The sequence below is a fragment of the Cydia strobilella genome, chromosome 11 (assembly GCF_947568885.1).
Source record: "Cydia strobilella chromosome 11, ilCydStro3.1, whole genome shotgun sequence".
NCBI classification, from domain to species: Eukaryota; Metazoa; Arthropoda; class Insecta; order Lepidoptera; family Tortricidae; genus Cydia; species Cydia strobilella.
The window spans coordinates 11,717,270-11,740,933 of record NC_086051.1 but is presented as its reverse complement, the minus strand read 5'-3'; the positions used below and the strand labels follow the sequence as shown (position 1 = coordinate 11,740,933).

General features: G+C 40.5%; 2 protein-coding genes across 3 annotated transcripts in view; one reads left to right on the top strand and one right to left on the bottom strand.

The window, feature by feature from the left end:
• The window catches only part of LOC134745147 (uncharacterized), a 92,650-nt gene that overhangs the window by 4,953 nt on the left and 64,033 nt on the right, over positions 1 to 23,664 (top strand). Inside the window, exon 9 of one of the 2 annotated variants that reach the window (XM_063679124.1) lies at positions 597 to 848. In XM_063679124.1, the coding sequence (XP_063535194.1) occupies positions 597 to 803 (207 nt within the window). In that variant the 3' untranslated portion in view covers positions 804 to 848. Of the gene's footprint in view, positions 1 to 596; positions 1,385 to 23,664 lie in introns of those variants that run through there. The other variant, XM_063679123.1, reaches the window with a different exon arrangement.
• Positions 1,296 to 21,686, bottom strand: LOC134745212 (breast cancer anti-estrogen resistance protein 1). Its single transcript, XM_063679209.1, has 10 exons — positions 21,563 to 21,686; positions 15,447 to 15,587; positions 13,835 to 13,975; positions 13,448 to 13,539; positions 12,272 to 12,467; positions 6,653 to 6,839; positions 5,903 to 6,143; positions 5,005 to 5,179; positions 4,280 to 4,503; positions 1,296 to 4,024 (listed from the first exon to the last, which is right to left on the bottom strand). Exons 1-10 carry the CDS (start codon positions 21,659 to 21,661, stop codon positions 3,697 to 3,699), a joined length of 1,824 nt encoding a protein of 607 aa, XP_063535279.1. The 5' UTR covers positions 21,662 to 21,686; the 3' UTR covers positions 1,296 to 3,696.

Here is a 23,664-nt window from a genome sequence, read left to right as displayed (position 1 = left end):
ACCAATGCTACCGCTACTGACTGAACGGGAACCAACGCGTTTAAAAAGAAATTCTACCGTTTTATTTATATGGTTCAAATTCATGTAACCGCTCATTCTGTTAGCTGACAGGCCACACACAAGCGACAGATCGTCCTACATTACCCTAACTCGTTATTTCAGAATGAGCTGTTTCATAAATTTGAACCTAAATACAATCACGATAGTTGCTTTTTAACAACATGGTTGCTTTGGCACGCGCGTAAGACATAAAAGAAAAGAAAAAGAAAAGAAACAAAGTTTGTTTAACAGATTAGAGTAAGCCGAAAAAAAAATTTTACTATAGTAGCAAAACTATTGTATTTTGGCTTCACTTTTTAACAGGTTGATTTATTAAGTTTAGTAGAACGTGGATCTCTTGAAAACAAGCGTGAACTGTTATCGTACTTAGCCAATGGTCCAGTGTAGCATTAAGCTTTATCTTAGACCTTTCAGTTTGGTGAGACTTAGAGTAGCAATTTTATCTAAATATGTAACCCATTCTCCACATGCATTAATAAATGATTTCATAATTGCGATTGTTTCATATAAACGATTAACGTGATGAGTTTTTACAGCTGGAAAGGCAAAGGCTAGAAGAAGCCGGTCTTGCATCGGCCGCTCGCCGCTCGTCGGAGGCCGCGACCGCCGCGCTGCGCCTGCGCGCCGCGCGCCTCGAGGCCGTCGCGGCCGCCGCCAAGCTGCCGCCGCACCACCCCGCGCTCCTCTTCACTCCCGAGGAACAACCCGCGGAGAGATACTTGCGACAGTATGAACATACTTGAGGGGATGTTACTACTTTTATTATTGTTACTTTTTTGAACGGAGCAGTTGAACGCTTTCATCGCTAAGAACAATTAAATTTATGTCGTTGTTAGTTGTCCGGCCCGTAGCGCACAAATTATAAGTGTTATCAAGCAACATTCAGGTGTAAAGTTTACATTTGATTTTGGCATGTGCATGACAAATTTACTAGTTGATATCACAAGCTTTGAGGTTCAACTTAATAAAGCTCCTGTGTATGTTTATAAAATGAACTTTACAAGTTTATACACAATCGCTGGAGCGTTATTTATACTAAACCGATATTTTCATAGACAGCGTCAGCTCTTATGGATTAGTTTGTAAATGTTCCTATGACATGACTGTTCGAGCTCGTGTATGGGTGTTCTTGGCGGTCAAAGGGTTGTCATTGAGTTCGGCAGTGACATTCGTAGTCTGTGAATTTGTCACTTTTGTTATACCGCCGAAGGAATCTCAAATAAAAATACAAATAATTATTAGATACGAAAATTTGTATATTTTACTTAATTGCATTTTACATGATGATAAATTATAGTTCAATATTAAAATTAATATTTTTAAATATGCATTTGTACAATTTCCATCTATAACTAGCTAAACTACGACACCTATTTGAAATATATTACACATTGCTAATTTACAACATGCTTTTCACATAAACTACTTCTATCTAGTATGTTTATGTATAAAGTACAGTCGACTGCAAAGAAATGTATCCACTTTTTCACCTTACTGCATTGTAATATAGTGAAAAAATGGATACATCTTTTTGTAGTCGACTGTACAAAACGTAAGTACGTACATACACAATGCTATTGTAGTTGTGTAACGATTAAGTAATGAGCCACGAGTCTATGTGACAAGCTTTAGAGTCCAAAGGAGTTATGAATTGAACAATAAACTACACTTACATTAGGGTAACCTGCCTTAAAATTTGCCACTCTCCCGATATCGGTCGATATTACCAAAATTACTAAGTGACGTATTTTAGGATAGGTTACCCTAGTTTTTTAATACGTAGAATCTTTTATCTTCTGACTCATACCAAATTGTATAAGGGCTATCCCACACGCATCTTAAATTAAGAATCTAAATATCTATGGTCTCTAATTATTGGCTATGATTAATGAAAATATTCATAACTATCAGAGACCATAATAAGGCAGTTTCTTAATCCGTGTAGAATGACCCTTTTAGTGTTAGGACTCCAATGGACCCATTTAACATAATACATTTATAGTTTGAGCGTATTCTAGTGATGAGTCAATTGCGATCGTAAAACGTGGTTGCTTGTTCGCTTACCACTGGATTTTAGCTACCAAATACAAGTTATATTTGCACGCTGACTCGTGAGGCAAGTTTCAGGAACATTTTTGTTCTTTCAGAACAAATAATAGTCTTATTCACGTATAGTATATTATTAAGTCTTCCAACATAAAAATGGCACCAACAAGAAAAAACAGCACCAGGACCCTATTTAATAAAGCTACAAGTTACAATGTTACAAGTTTTTTTGTCAGCGCTTGTAAAATTGTAATTTGTAGCATTATAAATTAGGGCCCAGTAGTAGGTATAATAGGTACTTATCAAAAACTGACATAAAATTGTGCAATGATACTTATGATGTTAGAAAAGAAATGCGTTGCCCTCGGCATAAAGTACACTTTTACACGTACACAATCTAAGTCGTAACTAGCTGATGCAAAATTGTATAAAATCTGGACGGACAACTCAACTCACTAATGCAAATGAGCATCCAGCAATTAAAACCTTAAAGTTGACATCCGTGTCGTTTAAATGAATTCGCCGAGGCATACAAACTACGTTGATCCGAGTAGGATCCCGATAGTCGATTAGTACCAATATTCATGTCTCTTCTTTCAAAAACCACCGCAAATTGTCTTCTCGATAAACGTTGTACTATACATGTGATAACTCCTTAACCTTTCGAGACCCGGACAAATATGGCAACATACAATATGGCGACATATAAGAGGGTACATATAGCTGGCTCCCCAGGGAGCCGAACGGGTCTCGAAAGGTTAAGCAAGGCGGATAAAAACATGGCAATAAATTGACATCATTATGGTATTTCGTCATAGCTCCTTAGCTCAAAAAAGCTCAATATAAAACTTCAACTTATAAGGAGCTGCGAGTTTAGTTTCTGATTAGTTCGGTTTATCAAAAGTTTAGAAATCTGTGTTAGAATGATTTATTCATCACTGAATCTCTACTATAGCATCCATTCAAAATGCGTTGTCATTACCTCACTTGATTCTCTTAAGCGTCGTCTTCGTATAGCAGGGTAACTATCGGAACCCTATACATTACTAATGGCAGCCTTTAATTTATTGTAGGTAGATCATATTTATGCTAACATTAAATACAACTATTTCGTCGTCATTATGGCAGTCGCGTTCACATTTTGTAGCTACGTGGGTACTATCTCGACAATTCTTTGGTAATGATTCGTATTCAAACTCCTTGATCAATAATGATTGTGCCTTGACATTTATAGTTTACTTACATAATTTATGTAGGTAACGACGCGTTTTAACTTTAACACCATATGCACCGTACCTTTTAGCATAGTTCACTATTTATATGTGTCCGTCAACCTCAAATAGAGGTGAAATTTTAATACCAAACATCAAGACCTGCGCAGCAGATTATGTTAAACTTGTATAAGCTTTACATACAATTGTCTTACATCCAACACCAAAACGCTTTCAACATAGCCAACGTGATATCATTCACAGCCTAACGTTCAAAAGAACTGTCCGTCGTACACTCCAAATAGATTCGCCGGTACTTCACATTCATAAGGACGTCACTGGCTTTAATTTCCTTCAAAAGGATTGTTCATTTCCACTATTATATCTGTAGAGTGGCCAACGAAGGCGGAGTAAGGTTGTGCGGCGTGCAGGGCGTCAGAGGGGTCGTGGGTGCGGAGGGGGCGACAGCGGTCGCGGGGGTGAGCGGCGTGTCAGCCGGCGGGTCGGCGGCGCGAACCAGAACCCGCCGCAACTCTTGAGCTCGTGCGGCTAGCGTTCGGGCAGCCTCGGCCATCTCCGCCACGGCGCTTGCGCACGGGAACTGTTGAGCGGCGGACTTGGTCTTGGCGACGGTGGCGGCGAGCGCGTCTGACAGCGCGTCGGAACATCGGAGGGCTCGTGACTTTAAGCCGGCGTGTTGGGCGCTCCTGTTGGACAAATAAACTGTCAGAACTGAGGAAATTGGTGTCACAGATCTATTGAACAGTAATCAATATCAGATACCTATACAAACTTAATAGTTTAAAATGGCGGACACTTTTTGTAATACTAGCCTTTAGGTGACATTCAAATCAAAGACCATTTTTGATTTATATAATTGACGCAAAACCACCTCTACGCATCTGAAAGTGCTGCGTATACCTAGTTCCAATCTAGGTACCTACGAGTATATAGTTACTCACCGATGGACCGTATCCCCAACGTGAACGATTCGATGCGCGCTCAGCACGACGAATTTGCCATGCGCGAGGAAGACATCAGGCGGTTGCCCCATCTCCACAGTCCGCAAGAACGCTTCGACGGCGGTGGCGAGGTGCGCTCCGTACGTGGCCGCCTGCGCCGCATAGAAGGCGGCGAGTTGACGGTCGTCGGCGGGCAGGCGTGTCGCTGCTGCTACTGCGCTGACCTTGTATTAAATGACATGATTAGCGATAATTCGATAAATTTAATTTCTCCTAGTTTAGAATATACATCATGTTTGAAATTGAAAGGTCGCGAATCATGATGCCAATCAATGATGAACCAAACGCATGACTTCACTTTTAAGGTGACTGAGCTGTGCTTAAAAAAAAAGATATTATTTATGTGCAGTCACAACCGCAAATCTAAATTTCATTTTACATTTTCAAATTCATAATCAAAATATTTCAGACTACAATGGTTGTTTTCCTCAACCACATACTATCGTAACCGCAAACAAATAATATTGAGGTTTTAGGTATACCCATTGTTAAAATTATTAACATTTCTATTATTGTCCCTTTGAATAAAAACATTACTTCCAATTTCTGAGAAATATGATAGCATTCTATTGGTTCAAAATTTGCCCCGCTCTGCTTGTCGGACTCTAGGCTCCATCAACTCTTACTAGGATAGTGCTCATACTATAATTAGGTGGTATAGGTACCTCGCCAGCATGGTCGGCATCCCTCACAAGCGCGTCGAACGACGCCCGTAGCTTGTCGGGTAATGCAGCGCGGATTTCGGCGTTCCGCCGCCCCACCGCCGTACGTGATTCTAGGCGGACATAGTCGTATTCTTCCGTCCATTCGTGTTCTGGAACTGTGCTGCCTGCTGACCGCCTGGACAAAACGAAACACCGGTTAATAGGAAATATTACTGCAATGTTCTGCCGCCAGAGTACAGCACTAGTGCACATCCTAAACCATAGAGTAACTTATACATACTATGCCTTAAACACTTTTGACAAGTTTTTACTATATGCATCAAGGCGGTTTGTTAACAGGTGACCTGCCGCGAAATGCGAGAATCGAAATTTCGTTATCTGCCTCTCTATCGATTGAATATGCAAGTGATAGAGATGGCAGAAACCGAACTTTAGATTTTCGTGTTTCGAGGTAGGCCCTGTGATTGTGCTAGTGACGCCCTCTACGCAGAGTTTTGCGTAATATTCCCTATTTACAATTAATAGCTTGCTGTCTTTATGAACACGATTTCAACAAATCTAATAGTCGATTCAACTAGTGGGAGACTTCGCTGCGTCTTCTGGTCGTATTGTCAGATTGACGTGGCCGTGACAGGGTATATAGTACAAGTACATTATTAATAGAATAAAATGGACCGGAATTCCTGATTTTGGCTTTTAAAGCGCATCGTTAGAATTAGAAAGTAGCGACACATTCCCATGTACAAAAGAAGCTTTTCGCCTCACAAGGATCTCGCACACGTAACCAGCTGGTCCAGGGCATCTTGCGTCCCTTTTGTTGGTTCTCGCTCGCGTTCTAACGACTCGGCGCAACCTTAATCCTTCGTATGAATGTTATATATGCTTGTTGAGATATTACCTGAATAATAGCGACGCATTCCCATGTATAAATGAAGCCGCTCGCCTCACATCTTCTGTCAAGGACCTCGCACACGCAACCAGCTGGTCCAGGGCATCTTGCGTCCCGTCTGTTGGTTCTCGCTCGCGTTCTAACCGCTCGGGCGCCCAGTCGCCCGCGTCCAGCGCTGATGTCGCCTCGTGCGTTATGCGCTCCGCGTCCTTCAGGGCTTTTACTAGTGGCCGTAGCTTTACTGCGATGCCTGGAAATAGTAAGGTTAAATTAGTCTTAGCTTATAAAAACACATTACACCTTGCCAAGAGGCCAGGATTTGTTATAGGATTTTTTATTTTTTTAGGTAGGTTTAGAACTAGTCATAATTTGGTTTTATACAATTAATGTAAATAGTTATTATCATCTTTTTAATTAAAGTTTGCCTACTTACGGGCCTAACATAATACTGCCGACATAATACTACGTGTATGAATCCTTAGCAAGCCAACACTATCTAGCAGAACTCGAAAATCTTACAGCACAGACGATGTCTATATTAATTACTCTACAGACAGACTACCTATTAGGTACTACAGAATATGTTAGGCATTGGTTTTTGTCCTGCAGTGAGGCTAGACACTGTTGTCTACTTGTGAATACTTTATTCTAAGATAATTACGGGCACTTTTATTGTATTTGCTCCTAAATATTTCCAGAAAAACTAGGTAAACCAAGTTCTAATACGTAGGGTCTAGCACTGGCGATGGCGTTAGGTACCTTTGTCCTGTGCATTATGCGCGTTGGCGAGCGTGGCGTCCGCGAACACGGCGAGGTCGTGCAGCGCGGCGCGCAGGCGCGCGCCCGCCACGCGCACGTCCAGCACGCGCGGCCGCAGCGCGCCGCGCCGTCGCCAGCCCGGCGTCACGCACGACAGCAGCCGGGACACTGCCGCTGACGCTTCCTCCTGTCACACCATATAATCAGATATAGGAATAGTGGTAAACATTATGGACTACGAGTATAAAGAGTCAACCTTGGATGCGTTATATGACATACAATCAAAGGGTTGACCACCACGGAAAAAATGTATTTCAAGCAAAATTATTGTTGGTACGAGTAATCCAGCGATAACGCTGCAGTAGATATATTAATATGAGCGAGTTGCCGGAAGCACTCGTCGTCGTATTTCCCTAAAGACAGGGTTATACATGTCTTGTATAAAAGAAAAGATATGCAAGTGAATCGCTAATTGCTAGCATTAATATTGATGGTAATGGCGTCCTAAGATAGCGGAAGCGCTCGCAAACGAAGCAAATTATATTTAAGTATAGTTAACGCTATCTCTACTGAGCTCGTTCACTTACCTGTACTAACAATGGCATTCTGTTAAACAAAAGCCATTATTTCTTTTGTGTGAGCGCGTGGCCATTGTGTGTGAGCCTCAGGCAGGTTATACAGGTAAGTGAACGTGTTCAAGTTAATTAATACTATTTTATGCTTACGCCATCTACTATGTATGTACAATAATTTAAAGTCCTAATTCTGCATGTAAACCTATCAATCTTATGTGCTAATAATCATTACCGCGAACAGATGGCGTTACGGGTCCTAAAAATCATCAAGTATAGTTGTTTACTTCAATAAAGAGTCTTGCACTACCTATCTGCATGAACGCTGCATTTTTAATTCTCCCACATCTCTCATCGACCGGTACAAAAGTGGTCCTTACCGAACGGATATAAGAACTATATTAGAGTGACATCGAAACTAACCTCAATTGCTGTTTACGTTTTTACGAATTTAAATGGATTTAAGAAGAAATTTAAGTGAAAAAACTGTATAATAAGTGATAAATAGACTTGATAAGTGTATACAAACGTTGGTGTGTGTATATCTTCATTATGGAGAACTATATAAATGAACAAGAAAACGTGTACGCGTTGTTGTCGAACACGATTGCAAATTACAAGAAATCACCGAAACAAAGATTAACTAGTGGTTATGTACAGTTACGGATGGAAATATTGACCGAATATTGGACTCAGTTTCACAGCAATCACATGGAAATGTTGAAATTGGTACCTAAACAAGATCGCGGAAAGTATGAATATTTCACAAAAGATTATTTTATGGAAGTCGAAGAACAATACATCGAGCTACGGTCAGATATGATGGACTTGTTGTTGAAGTTAAATTCACGTATCGGAGAAAGTGCACCGAGTTCACATAACCCTCCAACTGCCACTAGTGTTAGTGATGAAGTCCGTCTGCCTAAAATTAATATTCCACAGTACTCAGGCAGTTATCACGAATGGACTTCGTTTCACGATATGTACACATCGTTAATACACAATAAAACCACACTCAACAAAGTGCAAAAAATGCATTATTTAAAAAGTTGTTTATCAGGTGAGGCGGAACAATTACTTAAGCATATACCTATAAGCGAGAGTAATTACGACATGGCATGGAATATTTTATTAAAAAGATTCAACAACAAACGAATTATTGTAAACACCATTTTGGCACGATTAGTAAATCAACGAAAATTAGCGACGGGAACATCGAAAGGGTTACGAGATTTGTTAGACACCACAAGTGAATGTATGAATAAATTGAAAAATCAAGATATACAAGTTGATAGATGGGATACACTGGTAATTCATTTAATTGTAAATAAATTAGACGCCGAGTCACACAAAGAATGGGAACTCGAGCTCGGGTCCCTAGAGATTAGTGAATTGCCAACACTAAACATGTTGAACAAGTTCCTGGAAAAAAGATTTCGTGTTTTGGAAATGATACAAGCTCCATCGTCGAGTGCACCTGTAAATAAAAGAAGTTTTCATGTAAATAAAAGCGAACAGAAATGCATTTTTTGTAACCAAGACCACCTATTATACACTTGTAAGGAGTTTACGAAACTGGAAGTAGATAAGAGAGTGGAATATGTGCAAGGCTGGCGGCTTTGTTTTAATTGCCTGGTACCGGGGCATTCAGTCAAGTTCTGCAAACATCGATCTTCTTGCCGCCGATGTGGGAGAAAACACCACTCTCTGCTACACAGCACGTGGAGCCCGCAGTCTCAGACACCTGCGCCAGCTCGGGAGACATCAGCGCCGCTTTTAGAGGATAAAGAAGATATCAAGGAAGAAAAAGAAGATAAAAATAAAAAGAATATTATATCTCACCTCACTACGGGGAGTCACGCGCGGCTGATGCCAACTGCATTAGTGCAAGTATACGCTGAGAACGGAGAAAAACACTTGATGAGAGCGCTGTTGGACCCATGCTCACAAGAATCTTTTGTAACTGAGGCCGCAGCACAAAGGCTTCGTTTACGACGTACCTCAGTAAGTGGGCATGTCACGGGAGTTGAGAAAATGAAGACTACCCTCAAGTATGTAACAGAAATAGAGTTCTCATCAAGAATCGAGCTTAAGATGAAGATGAAAGCAACTACGTACGTTGTACGTCACATCACCGACATTATGCCGGAGAATGAAGTGAAGATGGAAAACTGGAAACATGTCGAGAAGTTGTGCCTTGCAGATCCAACATGTCACACTCCAGGTCACATCGACTTGCTTTTAGGAGTCGAAGTTTGGAGCGAAGTTATTAAACCTGGAGTGATCAATGGCCCCTCAGGAACACCTATAGCACAAGACACTCACCTGGGGTGGATTATTTGCGGAAATGTGAGGACAGAGCACACTGCCACAAAAAACATCGTCAGCATGCATCTTAAGGTTGATGTTCACAGCATGCTGAAGAAGTTCTGGGAGTTAGAAACCTTAGAAGAAGAAAACAATACACTAACCTCAGACGAAAAGAAGGCAGAAGACATTTATGAGAAGACACAACAAAGAAAAGAAGATGGTCGTTACGTGGTCAGGTTGCCATTTAGAGAAGAACCACCTGTGCTACCACGTGACTCACGAGAGATAGCAGTGAAGAGATGGATGTCGCAAGAAAGAAGATTAGATAAGAATCCAAACTTAAAACAAGATTACAACGACGTCTTACAAGAGTACCTAGATCTGCAACACATGAAGAAAGTAGATGATAAAGAACTAACCGAGAATTGTGTGTACCTACCACATCATGCTGTTGTAAGAGACGACGACGACGACGTCCTGTCGGGGCATGAAACAGAAGATCAAGCTAAAAGAAATCAGAAAGAAATCACAGAAATTCTCAAAAAAGTTGGGTTTGAACTTCAAAAGTGCAGTTCAAATAGTGAAACCTTCATGCAAGAGATTGAACCTTTAAAACGATCACCAAAGGCCCAAAGAGAAGTAGATGGTAGAGACAGTATTAAGACTTTGGGTATAATTTGGAACACTAAAGAAGACAAATTACAAATAACGAATAATTTGAAAGACTTACCTAAACAACCTATCACGAAGAGGAATGTTTTAGCTGATATAGCTTCATTATTTGATCCGATGGGTTGGCTGGCGCCTGCGGTAGTCAATGCTAAAACATTCATGCAGAAATTATGGCAATTAGGGGTTGGTTGGGACGAAGAACTCGCAGATGACGCGAAGGAAGAGTGGCTGAAGTTTAGAAACGAGATTCCTGCATTGACAGAAGTAAAGATAAATCGCTGGATACATACCAATGCAGACAAAAGTTCCATTGAGGTTCATGGATTCGCTGACGCCTCGATGAGTGCTTACGCAGCAGTAATATACGTCCGAGCTGTCGACACAGACGGGCAAGTACAAGTATCTCTACTTACGGCTAAGACGAAAACAGCGCCTTTGAAGCAAATATCCATGCCAAGATGGGACATGTGCGCTGCTGTTCTGCTATGTAGACTCCTGAAACATGTGGTCAGCATATTAAAAGTTCAAAAACATCAAGTATTTGCCTGGTCAGATTCACAAGTTGTATTGTCATGGATAAAAGGCGATCCAGGTAGATGGACTCCTTTTGTAAAAAATCGAGTCACTGAAATTAAGAAAATGAATGAGATAAACGGATGGTATTATGTCAATACAAAACACAATCCAGCAGACCCAGCCTCTCGAGGAGTTTTGCCGAAAAAGCTCTTGACAAATACACTCTGGTGGGATGGACCGGCGTTTCTCAAAGAGCCAGCCATAGAACTGCCGGGAACCGAAGTACCTGAAACAGACTTGGAACGTAGAAAGGTTATTAAAACATTAGTTACTGCAACTAAAGAAAATGAAGAGGATTTAATACTTACCTTGATGGCTAAATACTCGTCGCTCGGGAAACTGGTGAGAATAGTCGCATACTGTCGTAGATGGATGCTGCACCTGAAAAGAAAGAGAGAAAATAAAGATCACTTACCAACTTACCTGACGACTGAGGAGAGAGATGAAGCACTTACCATTTGCTTAAGACGATCCCAGGAAATCGAATTTCAAGAAGAAATTGAAGATTTGAAGAGTAAGAGACAGCTGAAAAGAAAAAGTCGATTGTTGTCACTCGCCCCCTTTTTAGATCCAAAGGGTGTGTTGAGAGTAGGCGGCCGACTACGCCATGCTGATTTAGAAGCTCAACAGAAGCACCCCATTATAATCTCGAAGGACAATGCTCTGTTACCTCTTCTTCTAGCAGAAGCTCACAGCAGCACTCTTCATGGCGGTCCGCAGGTGATGGTGATGTATCGTCAATCAGAAAACTGGCTAATCAACATGACTAATAAAATAAAGAAATATGTACTCAATTACATCGTTTGTATCCGGCAGCGAGGAGAAATCAGCAGTAAGCTCATGGGAGATCTACCTGCTATGAGAATAAAACCTGCCAAGCTTTTGTTGATCAGCGGAGTAGTTTTTTCGGACATAGGCGATTTGGTATTGGTCAAAGACCAACGATTCCCGCCTGAAAGCTGGCCGATGGGGCGTATCATAGGAGAACATCCTGGCCCTGATGGCTTAACTCAGACTTATGAATCACGAACAGTGTCTGGTGTTATACCAAGATCTACAACTAAATTATGTATTTTGCCTTGTGTAAAGGACTCCGTCCTTTCCGGGGGAGTATGTTCAAGTTAATTAATACTATTTTATGCTTACGCCATCTACTATGTATGTACAATAATTTAAAGTCCTAATTCTGCATGTAAACCTATCAATCTTATGTGCTAATAATCATTACCGCGAACAGATGGCGTTACGGGTCCTAAAAATCATCAAGTATAGTTGTTTACTTCAATAAAGAGTCTTGCACTACCTATCTGCATGAACGCTGCATTTTTAATTCTCCCACATCTCTCATCGACCGGTACAGAACGAGCTCAGTAGAGATAGCGTTAACTATACCAAGTCAGCTGTTTGAATGTACGGATGTCGTAAGATGCGTGGACGCCTCCAGAATACACAGAGATGTGTAAAAATATACCAAATGTGTGTAACTTGCCTGTAATCTTTCCAAAGCCTCAAGTGCCGCGTCACAGGGCAGCGGCAGGGCGCGCGACCGCGGCACGTCATACGTGCTCGAGTGTGCGGAACTGCCCGAGTTGGCGGAGGCGCTGGATGTGGCCGATGTGAGGGAGCCGGTGCCGCTGCACGCCGAGTCTGCGCTGGCGGGACGGGGCGCGCGCGGGGCGTCATACCTGGCGAAGAAATGTAGTCAGAAAATTGGACTTTAGCTTTGTGTCTTAGCTCATTATGTTTTATACATAATGAATGATATAAAAATTAGATACCTATATCAGCGCGCCTCAGACCCATACGCTGAGGATACATTTCATGCAATTTCGAACGGAGGAAGCTGGAGGGTGTGCCTTGACCCAGGGCTGTACATGTTTTTCTCTTATAGGACTGCATAATACTTAATTCAATGTAGTTTGGTTTTAGATCAAGAAAAATATTCACAAATTTTAGTATGCACAAAATCTCTCACATACCATACCTACTTCACACAGCATCTTAAAAGCGCATTACGCGAAATACCAGGCCGAGCATCGACATTAGGTAAGTTAAGTTGTTTTCTTAACCGCGTCAAGTTTACTTACTCATTTTAATAACGTAATGTAAATGGAAATTTTCAGGTAAATGTACGCAGGGAACCGCACAAACACATTATGCCTACAGTATGTGTGCCCTTTCTGGTCCAATGAACTTTAGGGTGAGACGAAGGTAAGGGACTACCTAGGTAGGTAGGTATGTACATATGTAGAGACTTATTTAAGTTCCGACACGTATTCGCGCCTTTCCTTTTGTCTTAAGTGAGATGTTTGAATGTCCCTCAACGGGTGACTTCGTCTTGACGTCAAGTGATAACGCGGCTGGATGAAGTTCGCTTGTTGTGTGTTTGTTGTTGTCCTTCAAAGTTTTACTTTAAATAGATTGAGATTATATTTTTCAGGGAATATAGACGCTAGGAACGTATCCTTCCTACAAACTTCAAACCGCTTCGTGCGAGACGTGCGAGTACTTAAATTATGGCTATAGAGCATGAAAATTTACAGTGTAAAAATTCATGTCCACACCTGGACGTCCGATGATGGACCAGGAAAGGTGGAATATTCTTTCATTGCCATATACAACGCTTTGAAATAGGAAAAAACGTGGTAGGATTAAAAGCACGTACCAGTCACCGATGGGCCTTGGGGAGTCATAGTTGCCAATCCTCTGCACTGGCATAGGTGCGCGAGGCACATCGTAATGTGAGCATTCTTCTATCTGAAATGACAACAATTTTAATGTAAGTATAGTATAATCTATAGTTATAATTCCAATGACTGTTTTAAGTAGGTAAACACTGATTTATGGGGTTTATGGGATTCTTCCATTATTTTAACTAATATTTTTAGAAGTTATTTTAATCAATGTCACCAACTATCGCGTTAGCGGGGTTGGATGCGCAATGAGGTATATGATCAAAGGCACGATGCGCAGACGGTTGCCCGGGCATATTCAACCTTATGTCAAAGCAATAAAGCCTAGCTGGCATGTGAGGGCGTAAGTTCGTCCTTACCTTAGTAAACGCCGGCGACTGCTGCGCCGGCAGCGGTTGATGCGCAACAGGCGCGGGGGTGCGCGCACGTCGCCTCTGCAACGCCGAACTTGCGTCAAATACGCCCGCGACAATGCGCAGGCGGTTGCCCGGGCATATTCCCTGAAAAGAAGATATCGTAGGTTAGTTGTAAGCCCTACGACACATATAAAGTTCAGTTCTCAAGGATGTAAAACTTCTTAAATCGTAAATTCTAAAAGTTTTTGCTTAGTTTGCGATCTGTTCTCCGGTTCGAAGGACCAAGTCGCCAAACAATAATGTACCTAGTACCTACCTATTTGGGCGATACGTATCTCCTAAATAGATTTTACGATAGCATTTTCAGGCAGTGTGCGTAAGTGTTTGCGCTAGTAAAATAAAAATGTAGTCCAAAACATAACATCTCAAGCATTGACATTGAAAACCCTTTGAGGCCTGATGATAGTTGGTTCATAGTCAGCATTTTCAATTAGTACCTAGTACTTATAACGGAATGCTATGCCAAGAGTAAAGAAAAAATTGAATTTATACTGAATCAGCGTTATTTATTTGATGCCTTTTGAAACCACAAGAAAACAATGTCCTTACTTGGACCAGTTGTACCTAAATACGTACTTATGTCATATTTGTGTGTAGGCATAACATTCAATCACATTACATCATTATAATTTGTTTGTTTGCAGCGTTTTGAGAGACTTTAGGTAAGGTAAATTGAGGATCTACGTGACTGAGAAGACAGTGGTTTTTCATAAACATTTTGGTGATTCTTTAACATCTACCATGTACCTATGTTTTTGTAAATCACATAATTCGTTCAGACAAAATAATAATAAATAGGTTTCGAAGTGTAAGCCTAAATTCTCCAAGTAACAAAAATGTGTAGGTACGAAATATATGTCTCCCGTCAGGATAAATGTAACAATGTCACATCACGTTCGTGAACATCGCATCGCATTCGATATAGTATCAATATCGCTTTATCTCCTTTGGACGACAATGTCAATTAATGTCGCAGCGTTAGTAACGGTGTGGAGACACGTACGGAGCGTAGCGGAAAGGTGCGTCTATTATGGTCTGGAGTATATAATATTAATTTTATTTTGGGATACTGAAGGGATCGAAGAAACCATCGCTTCGAGAACTGGCAAAGCAAAGCAGATACTCAAGAGTCACACGAACCCACCCGCATTTCGCTCTCAGTTTTGTATGTAGAAGTTTTACTCGCTCTAATTCACTCGGAAATGGAGTGCACTGCAAGGAATTCTGACCACATACCGAGGCAAGACGAGGAATCCAAGGAAGGTGAAAACGTTGCCGTCCAAAGCAAACCTGAAGACGAACTATGATTATAGAGGTGAAGGCGAATTAATTCAAGCGCGAGGCTCAAGACCGATCGAGATCGCTATGATATTAAGTCAAAAGTCAGTCACAAAATTATGTCACACAACGAGCACAGCCACCTTCGCTGCCGCCAGTACCTATTCTACCCAAGTAATTTGAGTAGGTCGCCGCGCTGAAACGCCAACGCCTAAGACTGCGACCGGCGGCGCCCTGTCCGCGCGGCCTAAATCCGCTTTGTTGTACAGTAACTCACCTGGCGTCCCCTGAGCGAGCACAGCCACCAGCCCTCGCTGCCGCCCGTATTCTGCTCCAGCACGGTCAGCAAGTCGCCGCGCCGGAACGCCAACTCGTCGGGCGACTCCGCTATGTTGTCGTACAATGCCCGCGCCATGCACTGTAACAATGGAAGACGGTTATGAGTATAAATTGTCCTCATACATACTCGTATGTACTTATGTACTAAATACGGTCGGCAAAATTGTTGAATGCTTCTTTCTCTTTTCTCACTTGGTCATTACGAAACTTAATGACATTTACTGAAGCAGTTCTTAATTCAAAAGGACATAACGAAGAGGTACCGCTCTGTTGAAATAATATGGTGATGTCGAACCAAATATCCCAGAGAATACGAAAGTATGACTAAGGTTCGGCTTCGAAAGTCTCCGCAAGAAATAAATAAGGTCCCGGAATGGAATATCGATGGTACCTAGTTGCAGAGACAGCATAGGCACGTCATCAAAAATATCAATTGTTTCAGCGAAATTTGTCGTCCTGAAGCACGATGTTTGATATTGCATAGGTTTCTTCAAATGCTAAGAAACTTATTGGTACACGTCAAGAGTTTAAAGCAGAACCCACAATCTTCGAATTACCTATCTAAAGTTGCACGCCTTACCGCACAGCTACTGTTGCCCTCTGACCCTACTGGCGCAGTGTATAAATATCCCTAAAGGAACCCATGTGTTGTGCCTATTATTAAGCCCTCGTTTAGCATTTGACACCCTCGCCCACATAATTTGGCGTTTGGCGCATGCATGTGCAGCTGCAGCGCGTTCTATCCTATATCACGCAATATAATGACAGATCGCAGACGCACTATATGAATAGATGCCGTATGTATGCTTGCACCGAGAAATATGGAAACGTAGGGTGAAAATCGTCAAGCAACGTATGTCAGCAGATTCTCATAATTAAACATGTTTATTACTATTTTTTTTTGTATGTAGTAAATTTATTTTCTTATACCTTAACGAAATTAAAAAAAGAAACTTAATTTAGATTACGTTCTGTACAACAATTCATTATTTATTTTAATACCTAAATGGGTTTGAGGACAAGCTCTACAGAGCAAAATCATCGGTAGCTGGCTTTAATGTCCCAATGTAATGTGATATGATCCTAAGTTGGTCGAAATAAATGATTTTATTTATTTATTTAATATACTTATAATATATATGTCTGCGGTTCTATATCATAAATATCGTAATAATTGCGGATTGTGCAACCGTACGTTGGGGCAGGCCATGTCCGTTTCCGATTGTGTTTATGCAATTGATAACTTCATTAGTATCTGATGCAGAGGCGATAAAATAACCTTATAGTTACTAGGTCCTAGACTATTAGGATGAGGCTGCGTATAGCGTTGTCGAAACTGGTTCTAATAAACAATTGGCAACTTAAGCGATTGTTTGCGATGTACTTATATGTTTGTGGTTCTATATCGTACTGCGTATTGTGCAACCGAACGTTGGGGCAGGCCATGTCCGTTTCCGACCGAGTGTTTATGCAATTGATAACTTTATTAGTTTCTGATGCAGAGGCGGTGTAATAACGTTACGGTAGGCAATGGCTGAGGCGGTATCATTTGATTATGTATCGCGTTGTCGGTAATTGGTTTGGTTCTAATTCTAATACATAATTCGGAAGGGATTCATTAGGATTATACTAATGTAGGTAATTGTACTTAAGTGGTTGCCTAAATTAAACGCTAATGTTAAAGGTTAAAGTCTCAACCGATTTTGAATATAAATAATCGTATGTCTGGAAGAGATTGCTTACAGCGATAAGACCGCCTCTTGCTACCTATCTGTTTTTAAATGTTGTTCTCTTTGTGGTTCAATTAAGAATATTTTTTATTATTATTTGTATGTTTTTCCATATCTCGAGACCATGGGGTCCCTGACCTTTGGGAGCTAGGCATGCGTGGGGAAGCCGTAGCCGACAGCGCAGAAGCCCTTTAAAACAAGTTTGATGTTATGTAATACACCAGCTAAGAACCCATTCACGGATACAAATAGATACCCGTAAATCGGTCCCAGCTGGCATAGGAGCTATTGTAAATACAGTGGAGAAGAGTGCCGGTTATGGTGTGTGTTAAAGTTTAGATGGTCTTAATATTAGGCGATTGCTGAGAGGTCCGGACACCTACATAACAATGTTTCTACACGTTATCGAGGCAGGCGGTGACTTGCCGCTAACTAAGATGGGCCCCTGAAACTATCGTCGTAAAGACGACCAGGAGCAACACCGGTGTGAGCGGCTCAAGGGTGTGTGTGCCGCTTTCTACCCAGTGGCTGTTACCAGCCACTGTGCCAACTCGCGTCTTATGCATCTTTCACTTCCACACCCTGGAGCATATAGCTCTTACGACGAGCTAAGCCAGAGCTTAAAAGTCCTGCGGGTCCCCTTGGGGTCCACTCCGACCGACGAAGACAGGCCGGAGACGGAGACCCTGACCGACTCTGAGGAGCACTCGGGTCCGTGGGGTCGTTACTCCCCGACAGCTCGCAACAAGCTTATTTATAAATAAGTAACGGATTTAAACTTTTAAAGGTAGAAGAAGGGGTGTGTCACAGACAGATGCTGGCAAGGTGTAATAGTTTAGTAATTTGATCAGCTAGTCGAACATCTTTCTTTAATAGTCCAGGTAATTTGAATAACAAACATATCTCACTAACCACCATTTGATCAGAGGGTATTTTTAACCGACTTCAATTTCATAGGAGGAGGAGGTTCTGTATTCGGTTGACTATTTTTTTTTTTTTTTTTATGTATGTTCACCGATTACTCCGAGACCCGTGGTCCGATTTGAGTAATTATTTTTTTGTTCGAAAGGAGCTACTTCCAAGTTGGTCCCATATTAATCTGGTTCTGATCTGATGATGGGATCCCTGAGGAATTAAGGGAACTCCTCAATTTTTAAAGGCACATGTATGGTGATTTGGGTGTTTTCATAAGCAACTTGAGCATTTTCTCTCGAAAACGACCAATTTGATGAAGTGGACCTGATGATGATGATTGTTTTGATGATAGTGATGATGATTTTTTTAATGTAGGATGTTCAGCGATTACTCCGACACCCGTGGTCCGACTTGAACAATTCTTTTTTTGTTTGAAAGGAACTACCTCCAAGGTGGTCCCACATTAATCTGGTGCTGTTCTGATGATGGGATCCATGAGGAATTGAGGGAACTCCTCAATTTTTGAAGGCACATGTATGGTGATTTGGGTGTTTTCTTAAGCAACTCGAGCATTTTCTCTCGAAAACCACCAATTTGATGAAGTGGAGCTGATGATGATGATTGTTTTGATGATAATGATTTCAGCGATTACTCCGGCACCCATGATCCGATTTGAGTAATTCTTTTTCTGTTTGAAAGAAGTTACATCCAAGGTGTTTTCGTAACATTTTTTGTTTTGATCTGATGATGGAATCCGTGAGGAATTGAGGGAACTCCTCAATTTTTAAAGGCATGTGTATGGTGATTTCGGTGTTTTCTAAAGTAACTCAAGCATTTCCTCCCAAAAACCACCAATTTGATGTAGCGCAACTGTAGCCTAACCACGAGTTTGACACTAAATATTCGCTAGCGTCTTCGTAACTTTTCTCGTGGTAAGGCTACTGATGATGAAGACTACGGACGAAATGTGGAACTTCCCTCGTATGTGTATTATGATTTTTGATGTAGGTAGTGTTGGAAACAACCAGAGACTGAGAAGTGAGGGGTAGGTGTGAGAGGTGAAGGTAGCGGGTATTAGTATTTGGGGGGTTTGGGGGTTGAGGGGAGGTGAGTTGATGGGTCGGGGAGTGAGGGGTTGGGAGTTAAGGGATTGTGGGCTAGGGTTAGGAGTTAAGGGATTGTGGGTTAGGGTTAGGAGTTAAGGGGTCTGGGGTTGGTGGTTTAGGGTCGAGGGGTTCAGTGATCAGGGGTTGATGTGCTGTGAGGTTGAGTGATCGGGGGGTTTGAGGGATTGGGACAGTGGCGGGGCGGAGAATGGATTTAGCGACAGGAATGATTTCCCAGACGGACTCGGGGAAAATTGATTATTTAATAAAGTTTACGAATTTAGAGTTAAACATGATTATGTTTTTCACTCATGCGTCACGCTCTTAACAATGTCAAAACTAAAACTGGAAAAATAAAAACTTTTATAAAAAAAAAGATAAACCGACTTCAAAAAGGATGAAATAAAATATGATCCTTTTTAGGGTTCCGTGTTTAAGTATATGCGTTACCAACTGATATGTTTGAAGTCGGTGCCAAGCCAAGTAGTAACAATACCAGTCAAAAACAATGAGCTTTATGTATATAAATCCCATTACAACTGTACAAATATTATAAACGTGAAAGTAATTCTGTCTGCCTCTTTGTTACCTTTCCATGGCTAAATAACTGAACCGCTTTAGCTGAAATTTGGCATGAAGGTTCCTTGAATTGTTTTATATTTTGAAATGTAGTCCTCTGGATAAGCGACAGAAAATAACTCAGTCCCAATCCCACACTTGCGTGCTATGGACTGTTCAAGAATTAGTAAGAAATGCTCTTAAAAAAATACGACGATAAAAACGCATTAGATTTACACTAATGTGCCGACAAGCATGGTACGAACTGCGCCAAGAAGGTTCAACCGAGTGTTCTGTTCTGAGGTGTGTTCTTAAATACCTACAGAAAGTTCGTTTATTGTCGTCGTGTAACGCTGCGTCTTACATAGGCGAACAGTCGTGAACGCGAAGCGAAGCGACACGGCGCGGCGCGGCCGGCCCAAGGCGTTCGCGTTCGCAAAGAGATCGCCCACGTAGGACACTTCTATAGGTATCAAAGGATTAATTACGGCGCCGTGCCGGGCTCTTAGCATTCGCGTGTTGTTCGCCTACGTAGTACGCTGCGTTAGGCAATCCAACGTACATACTTATATAGCCGCAGCCGCAGCCTTTATCGAATTGCACCAAAATCACTCTGAATATATGGTTCAAAATTTGGCTTGGCACCGACTTCAAACATATCTGTTGGTAACGCATATACTTAAACACGGAACCCTAAAAAGGATCATATTTTATTTCATCCTTTTTGAAGTCGGTTTATCTTTTTTTATAAAAGTTTTTATTATATAAATTGATACAAACAACAACAATGGTATAGTTTTGTTGGGTTACATAACGAGCATCCGGCCCCGGTTACCAAAAGATTTTATATCGTTACAGATAGGGAGTAATCTTGGTGGTCGGGAAATTAATTTAAATGGAAGGTTGTGATTGGCCTGTTTCAATGGATATATGTATATACAATTTAGTCATTAGCGTAGGCACTTTATTATAAGTTTAATTTTGTTATATGGGTGTGAGGAGTAACAGGATTTTTATTTAATATGGATTTTCTTTTTTCGTCAGGTTATGATTAAATTCTATTTATATTCTATTCTCTACAATATAGGTAAGCTCACGTTGACCGGATGTCCTACAAAATCTCCTCTGAGTTATGAAAACGTATTTTCGTATCTCAACGGAATATTAGGGTCAAAATTATTTTCGTTGTCTTGTTTCCGACCACTCTATCACGCTACTATTTTTGTTTTTACCAAATAAATAAAAAAAGTTGAGTGCTATAGCATGTCTTTCTAGCTGTAGAATTTAATTCTCTTGAGAAAAATTAAAAACTAAATTTCATCTCATAAAAAAAGCTCCACTCCGTCACATTTTTTGGGGGCAATAAACAAGACAACGAAAATAATTTTGATCCACTATATTAATTTTTTTGTCCCAAAATTTCGTATTTATTTCGCTCAGAATGAGCTCTTCAATCTTACCAATTTTTATCAACATTTGACGAAAAAAAAAAAGTTAACAAGTATAGAAATTGCCTAAACGGCTATATGACATGTGCATGCTATAGGCATTACTTAAAATACGTATTTATATCAGTTCATGAGCTTACAATGTTTAAATTGAAATAATAATAGAAAGATTATTTGCCTAGACCGAAATTCAACCCTCCTCCCGAACCAAGTTAGCTTCAGAAGCTTCCGTATCCTCCAAATATTTTCAACACTTCATATTGCTATTGTACTTAAAATATTAGACGAAAAACTGACCCTTTTCGGCTGCGCCGGCCTTATACTTCTCAAGTAGCATCCCTTGCAGCTTTTGTACACGTTCGAAATATAAACTCGAATATTCACTGTGTCCGGCATTCTCACATAATACACTCACTCACGTATTGTAATATTTATAATTATTAAAATATATTTCCTTCAGTCCGCTGCCGTCGGAGAAGCGAATGGTACTGAGCCGGGAGAGCGATTGCCAATTAATTTAAAAACTTATTTGTGCCATTCTCAACAATAAGGGTACTTATTGTCGGTTGTCAATAAGGCGCTATTTCCCTATAGCTTCAATTTGAAATCAACCTTATCGACTAGCGACAATGTGGTACCTTTTGGTTGAAAACGTCACATTTGTTGTTTTGCTGCGGTTTGATAATGAATCACAAGCGTCTGTCACGTAGCTATGTACTACAATAGGCACTTACACGCACAACAATAATACATCTTAAATTTTACAACATAATTTAGAATCTGAAGCTGTCCTTAAACTATTTATAGCCTATGCTAAAAACGCATTAACTTCTCTCTCCAATAAATTTGGAATTTTCTATGTTATGTTTCTGTCTACTCGAAATCACGAACTCTTTCGATCCTAAAAGGAGAAAAAATGGTATTGTAAAACTTTAAATAGAATGACCCTACTAAATACCTACTGTTTAACGCATAAATATTTATTTATTTAATCAAAATAAGCACATAAATATTAATCCACATAGGTCCATTTTTGAAATTAAATTTAAATACACGGTAGTTTCCTTAAGTATTCAAAAATATATATGCTATGCACAGTTCCCGGAAACTAATAATGTAATCAATAAACAAAAAACCGGCCAAGTGCGAGTCGGACTCGCGCACAGTCTTTTTAGTATTTGTTGTTATAGCGGCAACAGAAATACATCATCTGTGAAAATTTCAACTATCTAGCTATCACGGATCATAAGATACAGCCTGGTGAGACAGACAGACGGACAGCGGAGTCTTAGTAATAGGGTCCCGTCACGTCCCGTTTTTACCCTTTGGGTACAGAACTCTAAAAAGGAAAATTGTATCTGGTTACTTGCGTCAATTTCGTACCAATTTTATGGAAAGGAACTTTCAAGTAAATAGCAATGACGCAAAGAGCAACTAATGAGCATAAAATAATAATAAAAAATTATAAAAATATAGGTACAGTCGCTATCAGACATATCGGAGCGGCGGAGGTGCTCAAAAATATCTGAACACGCACTTTAACTCCTTGAAGATAGAGGCGTGTTCAGATATTTGTGAGTGCCTTGGCCGCTTCGATATATCTGATGGCGATTGTACATTAATTCTAAGCCATCTAAAGTCAATTAAATGTAAGTTTGTGATATTTTTGAAATCGTATCGTAACGTATCGTATCGTTTTTCTTTAGCAATGCTATTGCGCAGCATTAATCTGTAATAAGTATTTATATAATTAAGGTGTCATTCAGCTTTAAGTATCAATTTATATTCAAGTTTATTTAAACCTATTATTTGGACGTCAGATACGTGTAATCAACAAATCCGACAATCTGAAGGTAGTACGTGATCATGCTAAGTAATCAATTTGAGGATTACTCATGTATTACATACACTGAGTTTTACACATTAGCAACTTTACCTCCCAAATTAAGCACGAATGCAAAATAGGATGCTGCGTCACCTATGCCAAAGAATGAGTAATGGACCGGACTAATCCGTAGTTCAATGGAACCGGCAAGGTTTATAAAACATTAATGGATTGAGTGGTGAGGTCATTGTCTGACCTCTGGCGACGACTACTAAACTATCAATGCCATTAAATACTTTTCCTTTAATAATACCATTAAGCAAACATAGCGTTAACAGCAGAAAAGCAACCATCTTCCCACAACAAAGAAGCAAATTTTGTAAAAATTTGCATTTATCTAAACTTTATGCGGTTACGGGTCGCATAGTTAATAGGCTCCTGTCGTAAAGTTCTTTGCGAGAATTTGACAGGTGGCTCATTAAGTTTTAAAAATGTTTCACAAAAATAACCATCTCTCCGACTTTTCTCCAGTTAAGATTATAAGCACGGTTTTTCGACTGACTTCCTAAGAAAG